The sequence below is a fragment of the Rhinoraja longicauda genome, chromosome 5 (genome assembly GCF_053455715.1).
Source record: "Rhinoraja longicauda isolate Sanriku21f chromosome 5, sRhiLon1.1, whole genome shotgun sequence".
Taxonomy (NCBI): Eukaryota; Metazoa; Chordata; class Chondrichthyes; order Rajiformes; family Arhynchobatidae; genus Rhinoraja; species Rhinoraja longicauda.
In genome coordinates this window covers 56,539,329-56,558,226 of record NC_135957.1, presented here as the reverse complement: position 1 = coordinate 56,558,226, position 18,898 = coordinate 56,539,329, and the positions used below count along the sequence as shown (strand labels likewise).

At 39.4% G+C, this 18,898-nt stretch overlaps 1 protein-coding gene across 7 annotated transcripts in view; it reads right to left on the bottom strand.

Moving 5' to 3' along the window:
* Positions 1-1,020: 1,020 nt before the first annotated feature.
* Positions 1,021-18,898, bottom strand: part of fam184ab (family with sequence similarity 184 member Ab) — a 99,477-nt gene continuing 81,599 nt past the window's right edge. For 3 of the 7 annotated variants that reach the window (XM_078399599.1, XM_078399602.1, XM_078399600.1), the window contains 5 exons: positions 15,093-15,210; positions 9,762-9,866; positions 8,502-8,707; positions 2,013-2,074; positions 1,021-1,923 (listed from right to left, as the gene is read on the bottom strand). In XM_078399599.1, the coding sequence (XP_078255725.1) occupies positions 1,790-1,923; positions 2,013-2,074; positions 8,502-8,707; positions 9,762-9,866; positions 15,093-15,210 (625 nt within the window). In that variant the 3' untranslated portion in view covers positions 1,021-1,789. Of the gene's footprint in view, positions 1,924-2,012; positions 2,075-6,422; positions 7,201-8,501; positions 8,708-9,761; positions 9,867-15,092; positions 15,211-18,898 lie in introns of those variants that run through there. The other 4 variants (XM_078399601.1, XM_078399604.1, XM_078399605.1 and 1 more) reach the window with 2 other exon arrangements.

The window sequence follows — 18,898 nt, the reverse complement described above, 5'->3', positions numbered from 1 at the left end:
TGTACTTGGACTACAGCAATTGTACATATTTTTAATATCCTTTCAGTGTATTATAGACAATAGACAATAGGTGCAGGAGTCAGCACATTCGAGCCAGCACAGCATTCAATGTGATCATGGCTGATCATTCACAATCAGTACCCCGTTCCTGCCTTCTCCCGATACCCCCTGACTCCGCTATCATTAATAGCTCTATCTAGCTCTCTCTTGAAAGCACCCGGAGAATTGGCCGCCACTGCCTTCTGAGGCAGAGAATTCCACAGATTTACAACTCTCTGAGTGAAAAAGTTTTTCCTCTTCTCCGTTCTAAATGGCCTACCCCTTATTCTTAAACTGTGGCCCCTGGTTCTGGACTCCCCCAACATTGGGAACATGTTTCCTGCCTCTAGCGTGTCCAATCCCTTAATAATCTTATATGTTTCAATAAGATCCCCTCTCGTCCTTCTAAATTCCAGTGTATACAAGCCTAGTCGCTCCAGTCTTTCAACATATGACAGTCCCGCCATTCCGGGAATTAACCTGGTGAACCTACGCTGCACTCCCTCAATAGCAAAAATGTCCTTCCTCAAATTTGGAGACCAAAACTGCACACAGTACTCCAGGTGCGGTCTCACTAGGGCCCTGTACAACTGCAGAAGGACCTCTTTGCTCCTACACTCAACTCCTCTTGTCATAAAGGCCAACATGCCATTAACTTTCTTCACTGCCTGCTGTACCTGCATGCTAACTTTAAGTGACTGATGAACAAGGACACCCAGATCTCTTTGTACTTCCCCATTTCCTAACTTGACACCATTCAGATAATAATCTGCCTTCCTGTTCTTACCACCAAAATGGATAACCTCACATTTATCCACATTATTATGAGGATTTCCAACAGATTTGAAGAATTTTTATCAAAATGATGACTAGATAATGGTGTTTTTAAACATGGCTTGTACAGTATTTCTTCCAGGATCTAACACAATGTAAAGTTGTATGCTGTATTATAAAACAGATGAAAAGGAAACAACGTGCATATAATTTTATGTTCTTTATTCAGCCTGTAAGGATGCCAATTGATCACTTACCCACTTCTGACAATATTGCATTTACTTTTCTTTCATTCTATATTTACATATTTGTTTGTGAAACTAAATAGTGCAATACCATATTTGCTCAGGAGAAATGGAATAAACAAACAGCGCATAAAGTCTTAATGTCAAGCAGTGCTATTGGCTAATTCATGAACCGATCCTGTGATTTAACATTCTCCTGAACAAAACAAAAAAAGCTTATGTTACAGGAACAACATTTTATTTAGCAATAAATATAAACTTCCAAACAGTGAGACGTCCCGAGGTAAATATGAATCATATTTCACATCTATATTATATTCCAATATATTGCATATTTTGTACATAAAATTATATAGGTAACTTCACGAAATATCAAGGAGAACCTAGGCTTTTATCTCCAATATTTGGCAAAGGATAATCATAGGGAAAGCCACACGAGGCAATCGATCAACCAGTCTTTTGGTAGACATGGAAAAACGTCATGTGTTCTGCTCCACAACCTTGGAGCATTGCAAGAAGCAAAGTTTCAAAACATTATTTAAAATTGGTAAAATAAAATGTTTTGTGTGGTTGGCAACATTACACATTTTAGAAGTCCTGGATGACAACTCAAACAGGCCCAGCCAAACAAACTAAACTCCTTACTCCTTAAAATGCTTTATTTTTTCAAAATACTTTATGACAATAACTATACTCAAATGTTGTAAATGGAGTTTTGTAGCATCATGCTCCTACTGCAGAATAATGTGTTTAAGATCCATAGGAGTTAGGCTACTTTTAGAAAGTAAAATATCTTGCAAACCATTCTTCATGCTGCGGACTTGACGAGGACTCTGTGACTGGTGTGGTTTCCGTGTGTGAAGGGCTACAGTGAGAGATAGAGAAATGCATTTTTTATATAAGCACGGGCAATGATAGAAGTTCCAAAGACATATGAATGATCACATTAATCACCTCGATTGGTGCAGTGTTTCAAAAGTCGTTCAGTTCCAACAAATAAATCGTGCCTGAAAATACTTCACAAAGAAACAATATGCTTTCAAAAATGTTATATTATTATGTTGGTTCTTTGATGAGATGATCCTCATAGATTCTGAAATAAAAGTTTTGTAAGCAAGATTCTGAATCGGGTTTCTATGACTGAACAAAGCAACATTGAGATCAATTATACAAATGCTGAATCATGAGAAATATGCAAGACAAAAGCAGGCCCGGTGAGAAAAACAAAAACTCCTAAGTATGGTGCTGAATGAATGAATGGTTTATTGGCCAAGTGCATATACAAGGAATGTACCTTGGTGCTCCACTCACAAATGACAACACAAACATACAGTTAACAATTAAGAATAAAGCATAACCACATCAAAACAATAAGGATACACCATTACGGTCTAAACATGTGGGTGAAAATAAACCAGAGCAAAAAAGAGACTACAGACTTTGGTTATTGAGTAGAACTATCACTCGTGGGAAAAAAAGCTGTTTTTATGTCTGGCTGTGGCTGCTTTGACAGTCCGGAGTCGCCTTCCAGAGGGAAGTGCTTCGAAGAGTTTGTGGCCAGGGTGAGAGGGGTCAGAGATGATCTTGCCCGCCCGCTTCCTGGCCCTTGAGTGTACAGTTCGTCAGTGGGGGGGAAGGTTGCAGCCAACAACCTTCTCAGCTGTGCGAACGATCCGTTGCAGCCTCTGGATGTCGTGCTTGGTGGCTGAGCCAAACCAGACCATCATGGAGAAGGTGAGGACAGACTCAATGATAGCAGTATAGAATCGGACCATCATTACCTGTGGCAGATTGTGTTTCTTCAGTTGCCGCAGGAAGTATATCCTCTGTTGGGCCTTTTTGACTGTGGAGTCGATGGTGGCCCCCCGATTTAAGGTCCCTGGAGATGATGGTTCCAAGGAACTTAAATGACTCCACAGATGTGACTATGGTGTTGTTAATGGTGAGTGGGGGGAGGGGGATCTCTTCGAAAGTCTACAATTCGTCCCCCCTACCAGAAACTAAGTAATGTAAGAAACTTATTAGGAAATTAGAATTAAATTATAAGTGCAATTTAAATAGGAGTAGGGCATATATAATAAATAGCAGGATGCTAAGGTATATTGATGGACTGTGGGATCTTGGGGCTCAAGTCCATTGCACCATGAAAGTGGCAGCAGAGGTAGAGAGGATGGTGCAGAAAGTGTATACCATGCTTCCCTTCAACTTTACAAAATACTGGTTAGACCTCACTTCAGAGTGTCGTGTGCAGTTCTGGTCATGACACAATGAGAAGGGTGTGGTTATGCTGGGGAGTGCTGAGGAAATTCACGAAAAAGTTGCCAGATCTAAAGGACTTTAGTTAAGGGGAGAGATTGGACAAGTTGGGCATGTTTTTCTGATCGGAAGCTGCAAAGTCACCTCATGGAGGTATATAACATTACAAGAGGTGTATTAAAATAAAACACCCATGGGTAGGATAATCAGAATCTTTTATCCCAAGGTAGTGGTATCAAAAACAAAATGGCATAAGCTTAAGTTAGGTAAGGTTTGATATATTTGAGCTTTTTTTTGTATTACAGAGTGGTTGCGATTCACTGGCAGAGGCGGTGGTGGAATCAGTTGCAATCACTACATAGAGTCATACAATGTGTAAGCAGGCCCTTCGGCCCAACTTTCTTACGTCAACCAACATAGCCCATCTATACTAGTTCCATCTGTCTGCACTTGGCCCATAATCCTGTAAACCTATCTTATACATGTACCTGCCCAAATATCTCTGTTATGATAGTACCTGGTCAACGACCTCCGCCAGAAGCTCGTTCCATATACCCTCCACCCTTTGTGTAAAAAGGTTACCCCTTCAGGTTCCTATTAAATCTTTCCCCCCCCTTGCCTTAAACATGTCTTCTGGTTCTTGATTTCCTTCCTCTGGACACAAAATTCTGTGCATTTACCCAATCTATTCCTCTCATGATTTTATACACCTCTATAAGATCCCCTCTATCCTCCTGCGCTCCAAGAAATAAAGTCCTAGCCTGTTCAACCTCTGGCAGCATCCTCATAAAGGCCAAAAGCCTTTGTGACCACTCTATTTACCTATGATGCCACTACATTTAAGATGCATTTGTCAATCAGGAAGTTGGTAAATCATATTGTTGCAGTACAAAACTTTAGTTAACCACTTGAGTGTGTAGCTCTAGTCTCTGCATTACAGGAAGGATATGGAGACTTTGAAGAGCATGCAGAAGAGGATCACCAAGATGTTGCCTGAGTTAGAGGCTGTATGAAGAAGTTGGACAAACTTGGAATGTTTCTCTACGGTGTTGGAGGCTGAGGGACAAAGAGTGTATAAAATTATGAGATGCAAACATAAGGGTAGCTAGTCAGTCTTATTTTCAGGGTGAAGATGTCAAATACCAGAGGGCATAGATTTAAGATGCTGGGGGGGAAAGTTGAAAGGAGATGTGTTAGGCAAGTATTCTTACATAGAGAATGCTAGGTGCTGGTATGCACTGCCAGGGAAGTTGCAACAGTCACATTTAAGCAACGTTTACATAGGCTCATTAATAGTCACGGGATGGTGAGATATTGATCAGGCAGATGTGATTATTTTAGATTAGCATCATGGTTAGCACAGTCATTGGCAGCTGAAAGTCCTGCCCCATGTTGTAATGTTCTATGTTCTGAGGCATGAAAGGATACAGACCTAATGTGGGAAAATGGGATTAGTATTTAGCCTTAAATATACCCATAGCCTATTAAACATACATGTTACCATGTAGACTATCAAATAGGGTGTAGATAGAAGTCAGGCAAAAACTGACCATCACATCATCTTCTGGCATAAGACTCAGGATCAGCTTAATTACTTGTGGAAGATCAGAGAAGAATTTGTGAAGGGCTCTCAAATTGAAGCCCTATCTTCTTGAGAAGATGTGTGAAACCATCAAAAGAAAGAACGCAGTGGATGACAATATGGTATAAATATGCTTCAAATATGGTTGAAGATGAAAGAAGTACTGCTGATAAACAATTCATATTATTGTTAGCGTCTTTCAAAACAAATATATTGGCCTTGAACGGACACTTTGGATATTTCACTTGCAGGATCAATGTTTGAATCCAATCCGCAGAGATATATTAGTGATCTCTATTTTAGCTGCAAGAATGCTTAATTACGTTCAACCATGAACTGAAGGTGGACAAAATATGCTGGAGTAACTCAGCAGGCCAGGCAGCATCTCTGCAGAGAAGGAATGTGTGACGTTTTGGGTCGAAACCCTTCTTCAGACTGACCCGAAACGTCACCCATTCCTTCTCTCCAGAGACACTGCCTGACCAGCAGAGTTACTCCAGCATTTTTTGTCTACCTTCGATTTATACCAGCATCTGCAGTTCTTTCCTACACATCCAACCATGAATTAATAGCTTGTCAGAAAATTACACAATACAATGATACATAATTGATCTGTTCATCTGTTTTAAATCATCAAAGTGACTTTAAAGGCAATGTAGCAGAGAAGGTTTTCAATAATAAAAAAATAAATTGATGCAGGAAAATCCCAATTGGCCCCCTTATGACCTCTTTGCCATGCAATATTCTTAAATCTCAGCACCACTTTCCTGCAACAATTCCATATCTCTTGATTATCTTAATATTCAAAAATGTATATACTGTGATCCAGGTTTCACAACTCTCTTGGGTAATGATTCAATAATCCGAGTAAAGACTTTTCCTAATAGCTCAGTTCTAAATTGCTCCAACTCTCTCCAATAGTCAATTAATGGGCAAATAACAGAAAAAAGTTAAGGGTGAGAAGCCATTTTGAATTAAGAAATTAGCAGAGCAGTGTAATTCAGCCAGCAGCTTCTAGAAATTTGGAACATGGTGCACCTTTTAATCCCATGTATACATTAATAATGGAATGCATTGCAGTATTTTTCTGGTGCGATTCATGCCAATAAAAACAGTAAAGGCATTAAATGAATAAATGAATGGAATGGACTATGAGATGAATATTTGTTGTCATTATGTTGGAAAAATGTCAATACAGATTTGCTGGACAGCATAGCTTTGTACAGGATGAAAATATAGAAAAACCTTGACAAATCAGTAAAATATAGAATCAAAATGGTTCAACTCAACTAAACATATTTTTTTGACACAGAAACGAAAACATTCAAACAAAAAATTGAAGTAATTAGGCAAAATGCAGATTTGTTCAAAACAGTTTCATAACATAAAAAAGTATAAATAATATTTAATTTGTGACACCAAAATGCTTTGGTTAACATGCTGCAGGCATATATGAGGAAATAAAACAACAGCTCATTTGAAAAATTAATTTATTAAAATAAAAAAGTATACTTTAAAAGTGCATGCTTTACCTTACAAACCAAGGTACAAATATAGTAAAGCCACTGCAGATTTGGCCAAGGCAATAAGAAATAACAACTTAAATGTGGAATAAAGCCACAGACATAATGAATGACACAGAATAATTATATAACTGCATATATATTTGTATAAACACTTAAACATACACTTCAAACTGCACTTTTCTTTTTAAACATAGTAATATATGCAAACCTTATAAAACTGGTAAAGTAGATTCTATACAATATAAATAATTCATCCAGATTATGCTTGCTTTTACAAATTATTTACAATATATTGCAGCAACCTAATTCCTGATGTACCATTTTAATTTAACCTGGTTAAAAAGTAATCAATTGATTGTAAATTTCTGAAATTAATCTGAAAATGACAAAAATATAGTTATGGAAACTGTGGGTTTCGTAACAGAGTACAAATGTAAGCTTTTGAGCTAAACATACTTAAAATGTAAAACATCATTCACTTTTAATAGATCAGGAGATTTTACAGGCAATATATTCATTATGAAATATTCAACAGTGTATCTCTTACAATATGTTTTACACTCATAACATTTTCCCACAATTAACCTCACCAAGTAGAATAACCATACATTGCAATGAACATAAAAAAGTAGCTCTTTAAGAATAGATTTGGTAGTTATTAAGAAATGGTGCAGCCAGAATATTCAAAAGGTTATCAGGGAACCTCTTTATAACAGTTTTTGTTTTCTAGTCGTGTACTACTTTCTCCCTTCGTTTGACATCATGAAGCAACTGTTATCTGACAGAAAAGAGTTATTAACACAGATCTTTTACATGACATCCTTAATTAAAAATTCTTAGTAGCCACCTTATCATTTGGAAATAAACAACGGTGTCTTGGTTTCCTCAAAGAAGTAAAACAGAAACGATGAAGATATGATGGAAATGCTCTGCAGCTTAGGCAGCAACAGGAGAGGGGTTTGGTAGGAGGACAGTTTTCGGAATCACAACGGCTAAGTCTGGGACTCAGTGTGTGTGATCAAAGTTGTTGGCATTGGGTGTGGGAGTTGAAAGTAAACAGAAGATCAAAATTTCAATCATTGTTGGGTCCAGAGACACAATGATAATAAGGGAAGAATAATTTTCCTCTTGACATTCCTGTTGTGTAACAGTCACCAAAATGGCACTTTGCCTCCATAGAGGCTGCTTGACCTGTCAGGTTCCTCCAGTGTTCTATTATTTATTCCAGATTCCAGATCTGAAGTCTCTTTTGTCTTCACAGCAACATTTCTGGTTGAATGTGACATGGTTTTCTAAGTTTCGCACAGAACACAACGCCACCATCTCACCATAACAAATCTCTTTCCAATGCATTTTAACACCACACGGAATTTAATCAGCTGGGAAACTATTGTGGTCCTGCACACTATGAAGTACATTGGTAATGAAAAGACATATTCAAATTATGTCTATTCATTAACAATCTATTCATTGCTGCATAGGTTAATGGCAATGATAAAGTAACCAAACTGTGGGGGTTAATAATTGCCGAGCATTCCCTTCATTAAATATTTGAGTTCTGTTTATAAACAAAAGATTTTAAGTAAAAAGATCCTAAAAGATGTAGAATTTATTTCAAATTCATATCAAAAATCTCATGCTAATTCAACCTCAGTATGAAATCCTAACTAGTTTGTTTTTAATGTAGTGGAGATAATTAACATAGGCCCAACAATAAAGTAAAAAATACCAGCATAATCAGTTTTACTGATATTGATCAGAACGGTTAAAATTATTTCTCATTACAAATTAATTAAAAATTAAAAGCAGTAATCATTAGGCCACCAAAGTAATGATATTTGTGAAGCTTGTATATGAAGTAGGAGGCAGTCGTTAAGTTATTTTCTAATTGAAGTGTTTACAAGATCAGAGAAAATGATGCCCTAATTGCAAAATAAGTGAGTTTGCAATAAATAACTAATTAATCTAAAAGTATTTCCCAGCTTATGCAATTGAATGTTGATTACCAAAATAATGGTTTTTGTTTATGGATAGTTTTTGCAACATCATATCAACAGTTGTATTGAGGTGGATGCTCACCTCAGAAATCTTTTTACCTCCTTTGGAGGTACTGTCTGGGGTAGAGGCTTGTTGCTATTGAATCCAATATCATGAACAGGAGAATTCGGAATTGGCTCCAAGCGATTGTGCTGCTGTTGCCCATTTCCCATTCCTGCAGATTCCAGAGCACTTAGATTTGGGGCACTAACAAAGCGACTGGCAATTTTATCATTCTTTTTTTTCTGCTGTAATGAAAACAAAAAAAATAGAGTCAGAAATTGCTACTTCCAAAGAAAGTTCCTTGCTAATTAGCTTATGCATCTTTAGTGTAAACTAGACAGGCATGGACCCGTTGGGTCGAAATCTCTCCTGTGGGCCCGGCAAACCTCCGTGCAAACCCCCCCCCCACTCACGCACTACATCCCCCCTCAACCCCCCATTATCCCCCCTCCTCCCCTCACCCCCCCATCCCCCCCTCCTCCCCCTCCCCACCGTTTGCACCGCGGCAAAGTAAAAATATCATAAGTGGAAGCATGGTAAGTCGGGGAACGTCTGTATTAGATCAACGGGCCCCAACTGCGCACGCGCAGACCTTCGCTCTTTGTGACGTCGAAAATGCAGCTCGGTGGCGACGGCCATCTTGTTTGACCCTCTGGTGTTGCGCTGCACCACGTGAGGAAGGTCAGGCGCTGGTCCTCCCGGCGGGAGGTGGGGGTGGGGTGGGGGAGCGCATTTATTAAAGTTAGCGGCAGCTCATCGGCTCAGCAGCCCCCCGCCCCCCCATTGGCAGCCACTCTCGTCACTCTGGTGGATCCCGCCTCCGGTGACCATCGTGGCCCCCCTCCCCCCATTGGCAGCCATTCCCATCACTCGGGCGGGTCCCATTGTGACGTCGAACGCGGCCGACGGGCGGGGGAAATGGAGAAGGTAATTTTTTTATTTTAATATGTCAATAACTTAAAAAATATAAGACCAATTTGAATGAAACTAGGGTAATACAGAACCCGGGACAATGGTGAGTAAGGTGGGTCTAAAATTGTCACACTATCGTGTATCGTTTTGGCTGTAGGATCAACGAGGGCACAAACAAACGGCACAAATGGGGGAAACGAACATACGGGGAACAAACAAACATTCGGGGAACAAACAAACATACGGGGGAACAAACAAGATGAATGTTTTAGAAATAGAAATATATATATACACATATATATATATTATATAGATAAAGGTGATCTTAAAGAGCCAGACTGAGAAATGAAATCACGGGGAAGATTATGAACACTTGAGGGTACAGACCTTGGCTAAGGGATTGATAACGCCAACCGTAGGGCTGGCATTAAAAACCTTGTTGAAATTTGTTTCTCTGTTCACCAGTTCCAGTTGATAATACTTCTTTTCATCCTGTTAAATTGAATATCAAAAATTAAAATGCTTGATTTGATTATATTTTAATAACTTTCATTGTTATAGTGAATATAACATCTAAGGTGTTTCCCAAAACTACTTTTTTACAAAAATAGATTCAAAGGCAAAGAAGGCGTTGCATTCAATTGAAAACTTTTCACTGTTGAGAGATAAATAAATTAAGATGTTCAGGTAAGGGTACCAGAGTTTTCAATTGCCATTGATGGGGTTATGTGCTTAAAGTTGTGGTTGGGTTGCTAATCAAATAAATTTATTGTCCTACAAACAAAGAACTGCAGATGCTGGTTTAAAAAAAAAGATGAAGTGCTGGACTAACTCAGCAGGTCAGGCAGGCTCTCTGGAGAACATGGATAGATGATATTTTGGATTGTGGCCTTTTTCAGACTGATGGACCGGATGGTGAGGATAATCCTGATCGTAATGGCTGTATCTAATCAAATAAAAATATTCATTCTTCAGCTTAACTATGTCTTCTAGGTGGTACAATGACTTTGGGTAGTCGGAAAATATTTATTGCAGGTCCTACTGTCCTATTCCAATTCTAACAAGGATAATATGAAATGGGGAAATCAAATGTTCAGTAATATTGTGGGGATGAATATATGAGAGATGGTTTTCTAGATTCAGCATGACAGAGCATGTTATTTTACTGGGCTTAAGAGCCTTAAGGGAAGAGTGATTACTAAAGGACGTATAAAGAGTGAATGTTCTTCAGTTTAATCTGAATCTAAAGTCTTCACTCTGAATAAAGCAAGCTACTCGGCAGAAGGCACATTGGTGATGGTAGATTGGAAACTGCATAATTGTAAACAATCAATTAAAAATTTAAACTAAAATTTAAAACAGAAAATTAAAACAGGAAAAATGGTTCAGTTATGCCGATCAAGATAAGTCAGTGATAGCATCGCATCAAAAGGAATGACACAGGATGTTGCCACAAAGAGCAAAAGTCTCAGGATTCAGAAATTTTCAGAATTCAGCCTTTGAGGACCAAGGCATTGGTGAGGAAGGAGAAGGCAAGATTAGAAAAAACTATGTAAACAGAATTCTCAAAAAGATATGTAAAAAGGGAAAGGTTACCTAAAGATAATGTGGGTCCCCTACAGACTGGGACAGGAATTTGGGGGGGGGATAAGGAAATATTTTGTGCCTGTCCTCATGGAAGATGGCATAAAATACATGTGAACAAAGTGGAGAATGATAGCTCTAGAGGAGCCCAAAAAATTGGCAATGGCAATAAAAAAATAAAGCTGGAGAAATAAATAAATCTGAAAGATAATAAATCCCCAGAATCTGATCACCTGTTTCTGTGGTTATAATTTTCCAAAATTCAAAGGATCTAGGAAGGTTGCCACAGATTGTACATTGCTAATGTCCTTTCACCATTTAAAAAAAAGAGAAGGAAAAAAATGGGGAACAACATATCAGATAACCTGAGATGGCAATAAGAAAAGTACAGGAATTTATTAGCAACAAAATGGTCCTTAGAAAATAATAATATAATTGGGCTGAGCCATATAGGTGATGAAACAGAAATTAACGTTTAATAAATAAATTAAAATGTTCATCACTCTCTGTCGGCTTTACCAAGCCAATATTGGATGCAATTCAGTGATTTGCTCTAGACCAGTCTCCCACATGGGACCATGTCAAAGGGCAGACTAAAATCCATGTAAATTACATCAAACATGCTGATGTCATCAATACATTGTGGTATCTCTGATTCTATCAAATGAGTCAGATACTTCTCCCAAATAAGACACACTAACAATCTTTGATTAGTTCCTGCTTTTCCAAGTATAAATTTAGACTACATTTTTTTCCCAATAACCTCCCTATCACTGATGTTGGACTCAAGACCCTGAAGATGGGTCATGACCCGACACATTGCTTGTCCATTCTCTCCACAGATGCTGCCTGACCTGTCTAATTTCTCTAGCATTTTACATTTTTGATATGGCATTCACAAAGGAATATAGTGCTGAGGTAAAAGATCAGGCAGGATCTTATTAAATGGGAAGGAGCAGCCACATAGTTTAGTTTAAGTTTAGTTTAGTGAACTGATATGGCACATATGGTGCTGAATGACAAACTCCTCTTTCTGTGTTGCATGTTCTTTTAGCCTGGTGAGTATTCCAACATACCTGTTGTTTGGTCTATGCTTTGGCTAATCAAGGGAAGCATCCTGTGTACCTTTTTATTCAAATCACCCATTATATCGGTACTACTTTCTTTCATGATTGGTGAATATGCAATCAAAGGTCCTTTTGTCCATTACATTGTTCAGTGTATTACTATTTATTGCGTATTTTAGAATCAGTGGACACTGAATTAAGGTGATTGATAAAAGTACCAAAATTGGCATAAGGAAAATCTTTTTTATGCAGTGAATGAAGGGAATCTATAACACACTGTGAAATTCAGTTGCACCATTCAAAGGGAATATAGATAACTGAAAGGGAAGAATTTGCAGAGCTACAGGATAAGGGCAGAGATGTTAAGCCCTGTCCCAGTTAGGCGTTTTTTAAGGCGACTGCCGGCGACTGTCAAAGTCGTAGCAGGTCGTCGAAAAACTGGTGACCGGATCTCCCCCCCATAGACAATGCCTACGACAAGCTACAACAACCTACCACCTAGTCGACGTCAAGCTACGGCAAGCTACCGACAACCGGTGACCCAATCGTCGCAAGTAAAACGTCCACCTACGACCGCACCTACGATGACACCTAAGATGACACCTATGACAACCTACCACCACAGAGGCGACAACCTACGACAACCGAATTCAACCTACGTCCACCCGAGACAAGCTACGACAAGGTACGACCCTGAAGACTGAAGCCAACTGAAGACAATTCATGTTTCACCCAGTTTCCCTATAAAAGGGGGTGTATGGTAAGGTTTCCAATCATTCTGCACCATGACTATTTGAAAGTGATGCCATGAGAAACTACTCTGAAATACAATAACTTCATACGTCAATTTTCTGTCAAAATGTCAAGAATTTCCTTTATTGATATTCAAACAAATTTTTTTTAAAGGTTGATAAGAACATACAAAAGTGCACACAAAAATATTGTAATAAACTTCAATAAATTTCAATAAACTTCAAACTTTAAAATTCAAACTTTAAACAGAATACAAGTGCAAAAACATACAAAACCTAACATCATTTATGGACACATTACACTGATGGATGATCAGATCAAGTCCACACTTGGAATTCGCCGAAGTCAGCACCGGCGACAACCTACGTCACCTGGCGCGACAACCTACGACAGCGCCCACGTCAGGGGTTGGAGAGGCTAGATGCGGAAAGATTGTTCCCGATGTTGGGGAAGTCCAGAACCAGGGGTCACAGCTTAAGGATAAGGGGGAAGTCTTTTAGGACCGAGATGAGAAAACATTTCTTCACACAAAGAGTGGTGAGTCTGTGGAATTCTCTGCCACGGAAGGTAGTTGAGGCCAGTTCATTGGCTATATTTAAGAGGGAGTTAGATGTGGCCCTTGTGGCTAAAGGGGGTATGGAGAGAAGGCAGGTACAGGTTACTGAGCTGGATGATCAGCCATGATCATATTGAATGGCGGTGCAGGCTCGAAGGGCCGAATGACCTACTCCTGCACCTATTTTCTATGTTTCTATGAGACATCAAGCTAACAGTCGCCGGTAGCGCAGCGGTAGAGTTGCTGCTTTACAGCGAATGCAGCGCCGGAGACTCAGGTTCGATCCTGACTACGGGTGCTGCACTGTAAGGAGTTTGTACGTTCTCCCTGTGACCTGCGTGGGTTTTCTCTGAGATCTTCGGTTTCCTCCCACACTCCAAAGACGTACAGGTATGTAGGTTAATTGGCTGGGTAAATGTAAAAAATTGTCCCTCGTGGGTGTAGGATAGTGTTAATGTACGGGGATCACTGGGCGGCACGGACTTGGAGGGCCGAAAAGGCCTGTTTCCGGCTGTATGTATATGATATGATATGATATGACTCTTTGGAGACTACTCATGACCATGCACGCGACACCCCAGCGACTGTGTGGCGGCAGCCTAGTCGCCTGTAGTCGCCCCAAAAAATCGCTTTAGACTACTTGCTTTGTTCTAACCGAGGAAGTATGAACTAGACAGGATGATTGTCCTCATTTTGCATTGTAACCATTCTATAATTCTCCTGGTAATTATTTTTTTCTGGTACTTGTCAAATGACTTGCTATAATTCCAAGAGAGGGCATTAAATATGTTCCTTTCATTGATTTTTTTCAGTATGTAATAAGGTAAAATTTATTCTTAATCAGACATTACCATCTCTTATCAAATCCCATGGTTTCTGTCCTTGATTAACCAAGGTCAAATAAAGAATAGTGTTGAGAATGATGACTGATGATGTACATGGTCACACAGATAATTTTCCAATAATTTGCCCATCACTGATGTTAAGAATGATTGGCCAGACTATTCCCTTCTCCCTTTTTAAACAGGGAATTCCACATGAGCTGTCCTCTAACATCACACCTGCAGCCAAATAAAATGCCCTTCCTTCCTTTCATGAAAAAGCAGCTGAAGAAAGGCCCACACGTTTGACATGAGATGATTGACCTTCAACAATTATAACCATGATACTATTTACCCCAACGGTATCCCCAGGACTCCTACGGTAAGTGGCAGTGTTGTTGAAAGCTGCCCTTTTGTTAATGCCTAATTCTTACCACAGTCCCCTGAGTAAAGGTGTATTCATCGTGTACCCACACCTTGATAAATGCTATACTGTATGGGAACAAGTGCACATGGTAGAACATAACTTAAGCTGAAATAAGCAGATTCTGGTGACATGATATATCTTGAGGGCAATTGGACTACACCTGTAATAGTAGTAAAAGAATTGCATAGAATCACTAGCTCACGATCAGAGTTTGTGGCAAAAGACAATAAAAATTGTTTTAATCTTCCTTATATTTTGTTGATGATATTTATTTTAAAGGAATCAACTGGCTAATAGTAATTTAAGCTCTGAAAGTTCAACTTATACTGTCAAAGCGATATTAGAAGTAAAGAAGTTGGCACAATTCTTTCAGCAAATCCAGTAATTGCAGTCATAATTCTTTTCTAAAATGAGCATGTCTACAATCCATAAAGCGTATTGATCAGCTTTATAGTCACTTGTCATCTTTTGATCGGAGATATCTTCTATTTAAAGGTCGTGAATACATACCATTAGTTTTTTCATGAGCTGATCCCGTTCTGTAATCATTTCCTTTAATTCATTGATCAACTGTAGATCTTCTGCTCTTGATTCTCTGCTGTTGTATTTTTCCTCAGCCTCTTCCAATCTGGATTAATAAGATATTATGAATCAAGAATAAGCATTCAGATAGCCAGAAGTCTGCTACATCTAACTTTTGCCCCTTTTTATGGTGGCTTATGGATCAAAAGATAGAAAGTCTTTACATGCATAACGACAGAGGTGAGGTGAGGGGGTCCAAGTCCATAACTCTCTAAAAGTGGCAACACGAGTAGATCGAGCGGTAAAGAAGGCATATGGTCTGCTTGCTTTCATAGGTTGGGGCATTTGAGTATAAAAGTCAGGAAGTCATGATGCATCTTTATAGGACCTTGGTTGGGCCACATTTGGAGTATTGCGAGCAGTTCTGGTCACCCTATCACAAGAAGGGGGTGGAGGCTTCGGAAAGGGAGCAGAGGAGGTTTACCAGAGTGATGTCCGGATTAGACGGTATTAGCTACAAGGAGGAGTTGAACACACTTGGATTATTTTCTCTGAAAAGTTGTAAATTGCTGGGAGATCTTCTTAGAAGTATATAAAATTGAGAGGCAATAGATAGGACAGACAGTTAGAATCTTTTTCCCAGGATGGAAAAATCAAATACTAGAGGGCATAGCTTTAAGGTGAGAGGGGCCTTTACAGAGGAGATGTGTGGGGCAAATATTTTTAAAATATACAGTGAGTGATGAGTGCCTGGAACGAGCTGCCAGGGTTGGTTGTTGAGGTAGATACAATAGTCTCAATTAAGAGACTTTTGAATAGGCCTATGGATAAGCAGGGAATGGAGGAATATGGATTATTTGCATGCAGATAAAAGTTGGTCTTGGCAACATGTCTGGCATGGACATTGTCGGCCAAAGGGCCTGTTCTTGTGCTGCACTGTTCTATGGTCTGGGTACTGGAAGACTGGAGGATAACTAATGCTGTGCCTTTATTTACAAAGGGCTGCAACGACCTGCCAGACAACTGCAAGCCAGTGAGCCTGATGCTTTGGTCAACGTGGGTTGTTTTTAAATGTGCTATACAAATAAAATTGACTTGACTTGACTTGACTCTAGGGGACACTGGGGCCATAGAAACATAGAAAAAAGGTGCAGGAGTAGGCTATTCGGCCCTTCGAGTCAGCACCGCCATTCAATATGAAAAGTTTAACAGAGTCAAGAAGTGTTTAAATTGTCGTGTACAGGAACAATGAAATTCTTGCTTGCAGCAGCAAAACAGGACTGTGAACACAGTACTCAATAGATAACATAATAAACAACAACAAAAAGTTCGATTAAAAAAAGCATTAGTTTCAATCGTTGTAAGGCTCATTACAAATCTTGAAAAGCAACAAAGCATCTCATCACTTGTATTTTGTAGGGTTTTCAAAAATAAACATTTCTTCACTTTATTCTTTTGTCTCATTTCTAACCACATTTAGTTTTATCTTTATAATTTCTTTTGATAATCCTGATTTGTAGAAACTTGACAATTTATGATCATGACCACTGAGAAGAATACTTAAGTATAAATGTACATCAGTGAGTATTACTGAATTGTATAAGGAACTGCAGATAGTTTCGACCCGAAACGTCACCCATTCCTTCTCTCCAGAGATGCTGCCTGAACTGCTGAGTTACTCCAGCTTTTTGTGTCTATCTTCAGTATTACTGAATTAGTAGGTTGCAAATATGGAACAACATTAAAGTAGAGCGATCCACTGCCTAGCTCATTCTAGCCAAAAATGTTATCAATGAAAATTCACAATTGCAAAAAAAGGAACAATGAGTTTATTGAAATTCTCTCTTTGCCTAACTGCTGATTTATGTTTATAAAATTAATCTGAATTGCTCAAGGGAAATATCACAAAAACTGCAAGCATATGTTAACAATACCTTCTTGCAAATGTTGTGTAACTGAAATCTTCATCCAAAGCAGAAAGAGTCTCAAGACACATGGCAGTTCAAAGAGGAGAAAACATTGAAATTCAAAGGCATGATTGTTTTCAAAAGGTATTGTTTTGGAGTAAATGTTGAAGTGTTTTTGATTATTTTTTTCAGTATCTGTATCCCTTTTATCCTCCACTAAAAACACTTGAGTATCTTGTCTATACAGATGTAATATGACATTTTCAGATGTATTTTTTAATGTGAACTAGACCAAGTGGACCAGTTGGGCCCAAACCTCTCCAGCATTGGTGCAGTACCCTCTCCTCCCCCTCCCCCCTCCTCCCCCGCTCCCTCCTCCCCTCCCTCCTCCTTCTAAGGGTAGTAAGAGGCGACCGTGGCTGACAAGGAAAGTCAAGGACAGTGTAAAAATAAAAGAGAAGACGTATAACATAGCAAAGCTGAGCAGGAAGCAATAGGATTGGGCAATTTTTAAAGATCAAAAGAAGGTAACTAAAAAGGCAATATGGGGAAAAAAGATGAAGGTAAGCTAGCCAAGAATATAAAGGGGGATAGTAAAAGTTTCTTTAGGTATGTGAAGAGAAAAAATTAGTTAAGACAAATGTGGGTCCCTTGAAGACAGAAACAGGCGAATTTATTATAGGGAACAAGGCAATGGCAGACGAGTTGAACAGATACGTTGGTTCTGTCTTCACTAAGGAAGACACGCGCAATCTCCCAGATGTACCAGGGGACAGAGGGCCTAGGGTGACGGAGGAACTGAAGGAAATTCACCTTAGTTAGGAAATGGTGTTGGGTAGACTGATGGGACTGAAAGCTGATATATCCCCAGGGCCTCATGGTCTGCACCCCAGGGTACTCAAGGAGGTGGCTCTAGAAATCGTGGACGCATTGGTGAACATTTTCCAATGTTCTATAGATTCGGGATCAGTTCCTGCGGATTGGAGGGTAGCTAATGTTATCCCACTTTTCAAGAACGGAGGGAGAGAGAAAGCAGGAAATTATAGACCAGTTAGCCTGACATTGATGGTGGAGAAGATGCTGGAGTCGATTATCAAAGATGTAATAGCGGCGCATTTGGACAGCAGTAACAGGATCGGTCCAAGTCAGCATGGATTTCCGAAGGGGAAATCATGCTTGACAAATCTTCAGGAATTATTTGAGGATGTAACAAATACAATGGACAAGGGAGAGCCAGTGGATGTAGTGCACCTGGACTTTCAGAAAGCCTTTGATAAGGTCCCACACAGGAGATTAGTGGGCAAAATTAGAGCACATGGTATTGTCGGTAGGGTATTGACATGGATAGAAAATTGGTTGGCAGACAGGAAACAAAGAGTAGGGATTAACGGGTCCCTTTCAGAATGGCAGGCAGTGACTAGTGGGGTGCTGCAATGCTCGGTGCTGGGACGGCAGCTATTTACAATATACATTCATGATTTAGATGAAGGAATTAAAAGTAACATTAGCAGATTTGCATATGACACAAAGCTGGGTGGCAGTGTGAACTGTGAAGTGGATGCTATGAGGATGCAGAGTGACTTCGACAGGTTGGGCGAGTGGGCAGATGCATGGCAGATGCAGTATAATGTGGATAAATGTGAAGTTATCCACTTTGGAGGCAAGAACTGGAAGGCAGATATCATGTGAATGGTGTCAGGTTAGGAAAAGGGGAAGTACAATGAGACACCTGGGTGTCCTAGTACATCAGTCACTGAAAGTAAGCATACAGGTATAATAGGCAGTGAAGAAAGCTAATGGCATGTTGGCCTTCATAAAGAGAAGCTTTGCTCCTATATTCAACTCCTCTTGTTATGAAGGCCAACATTCCATTAGCTTTCTTCACTG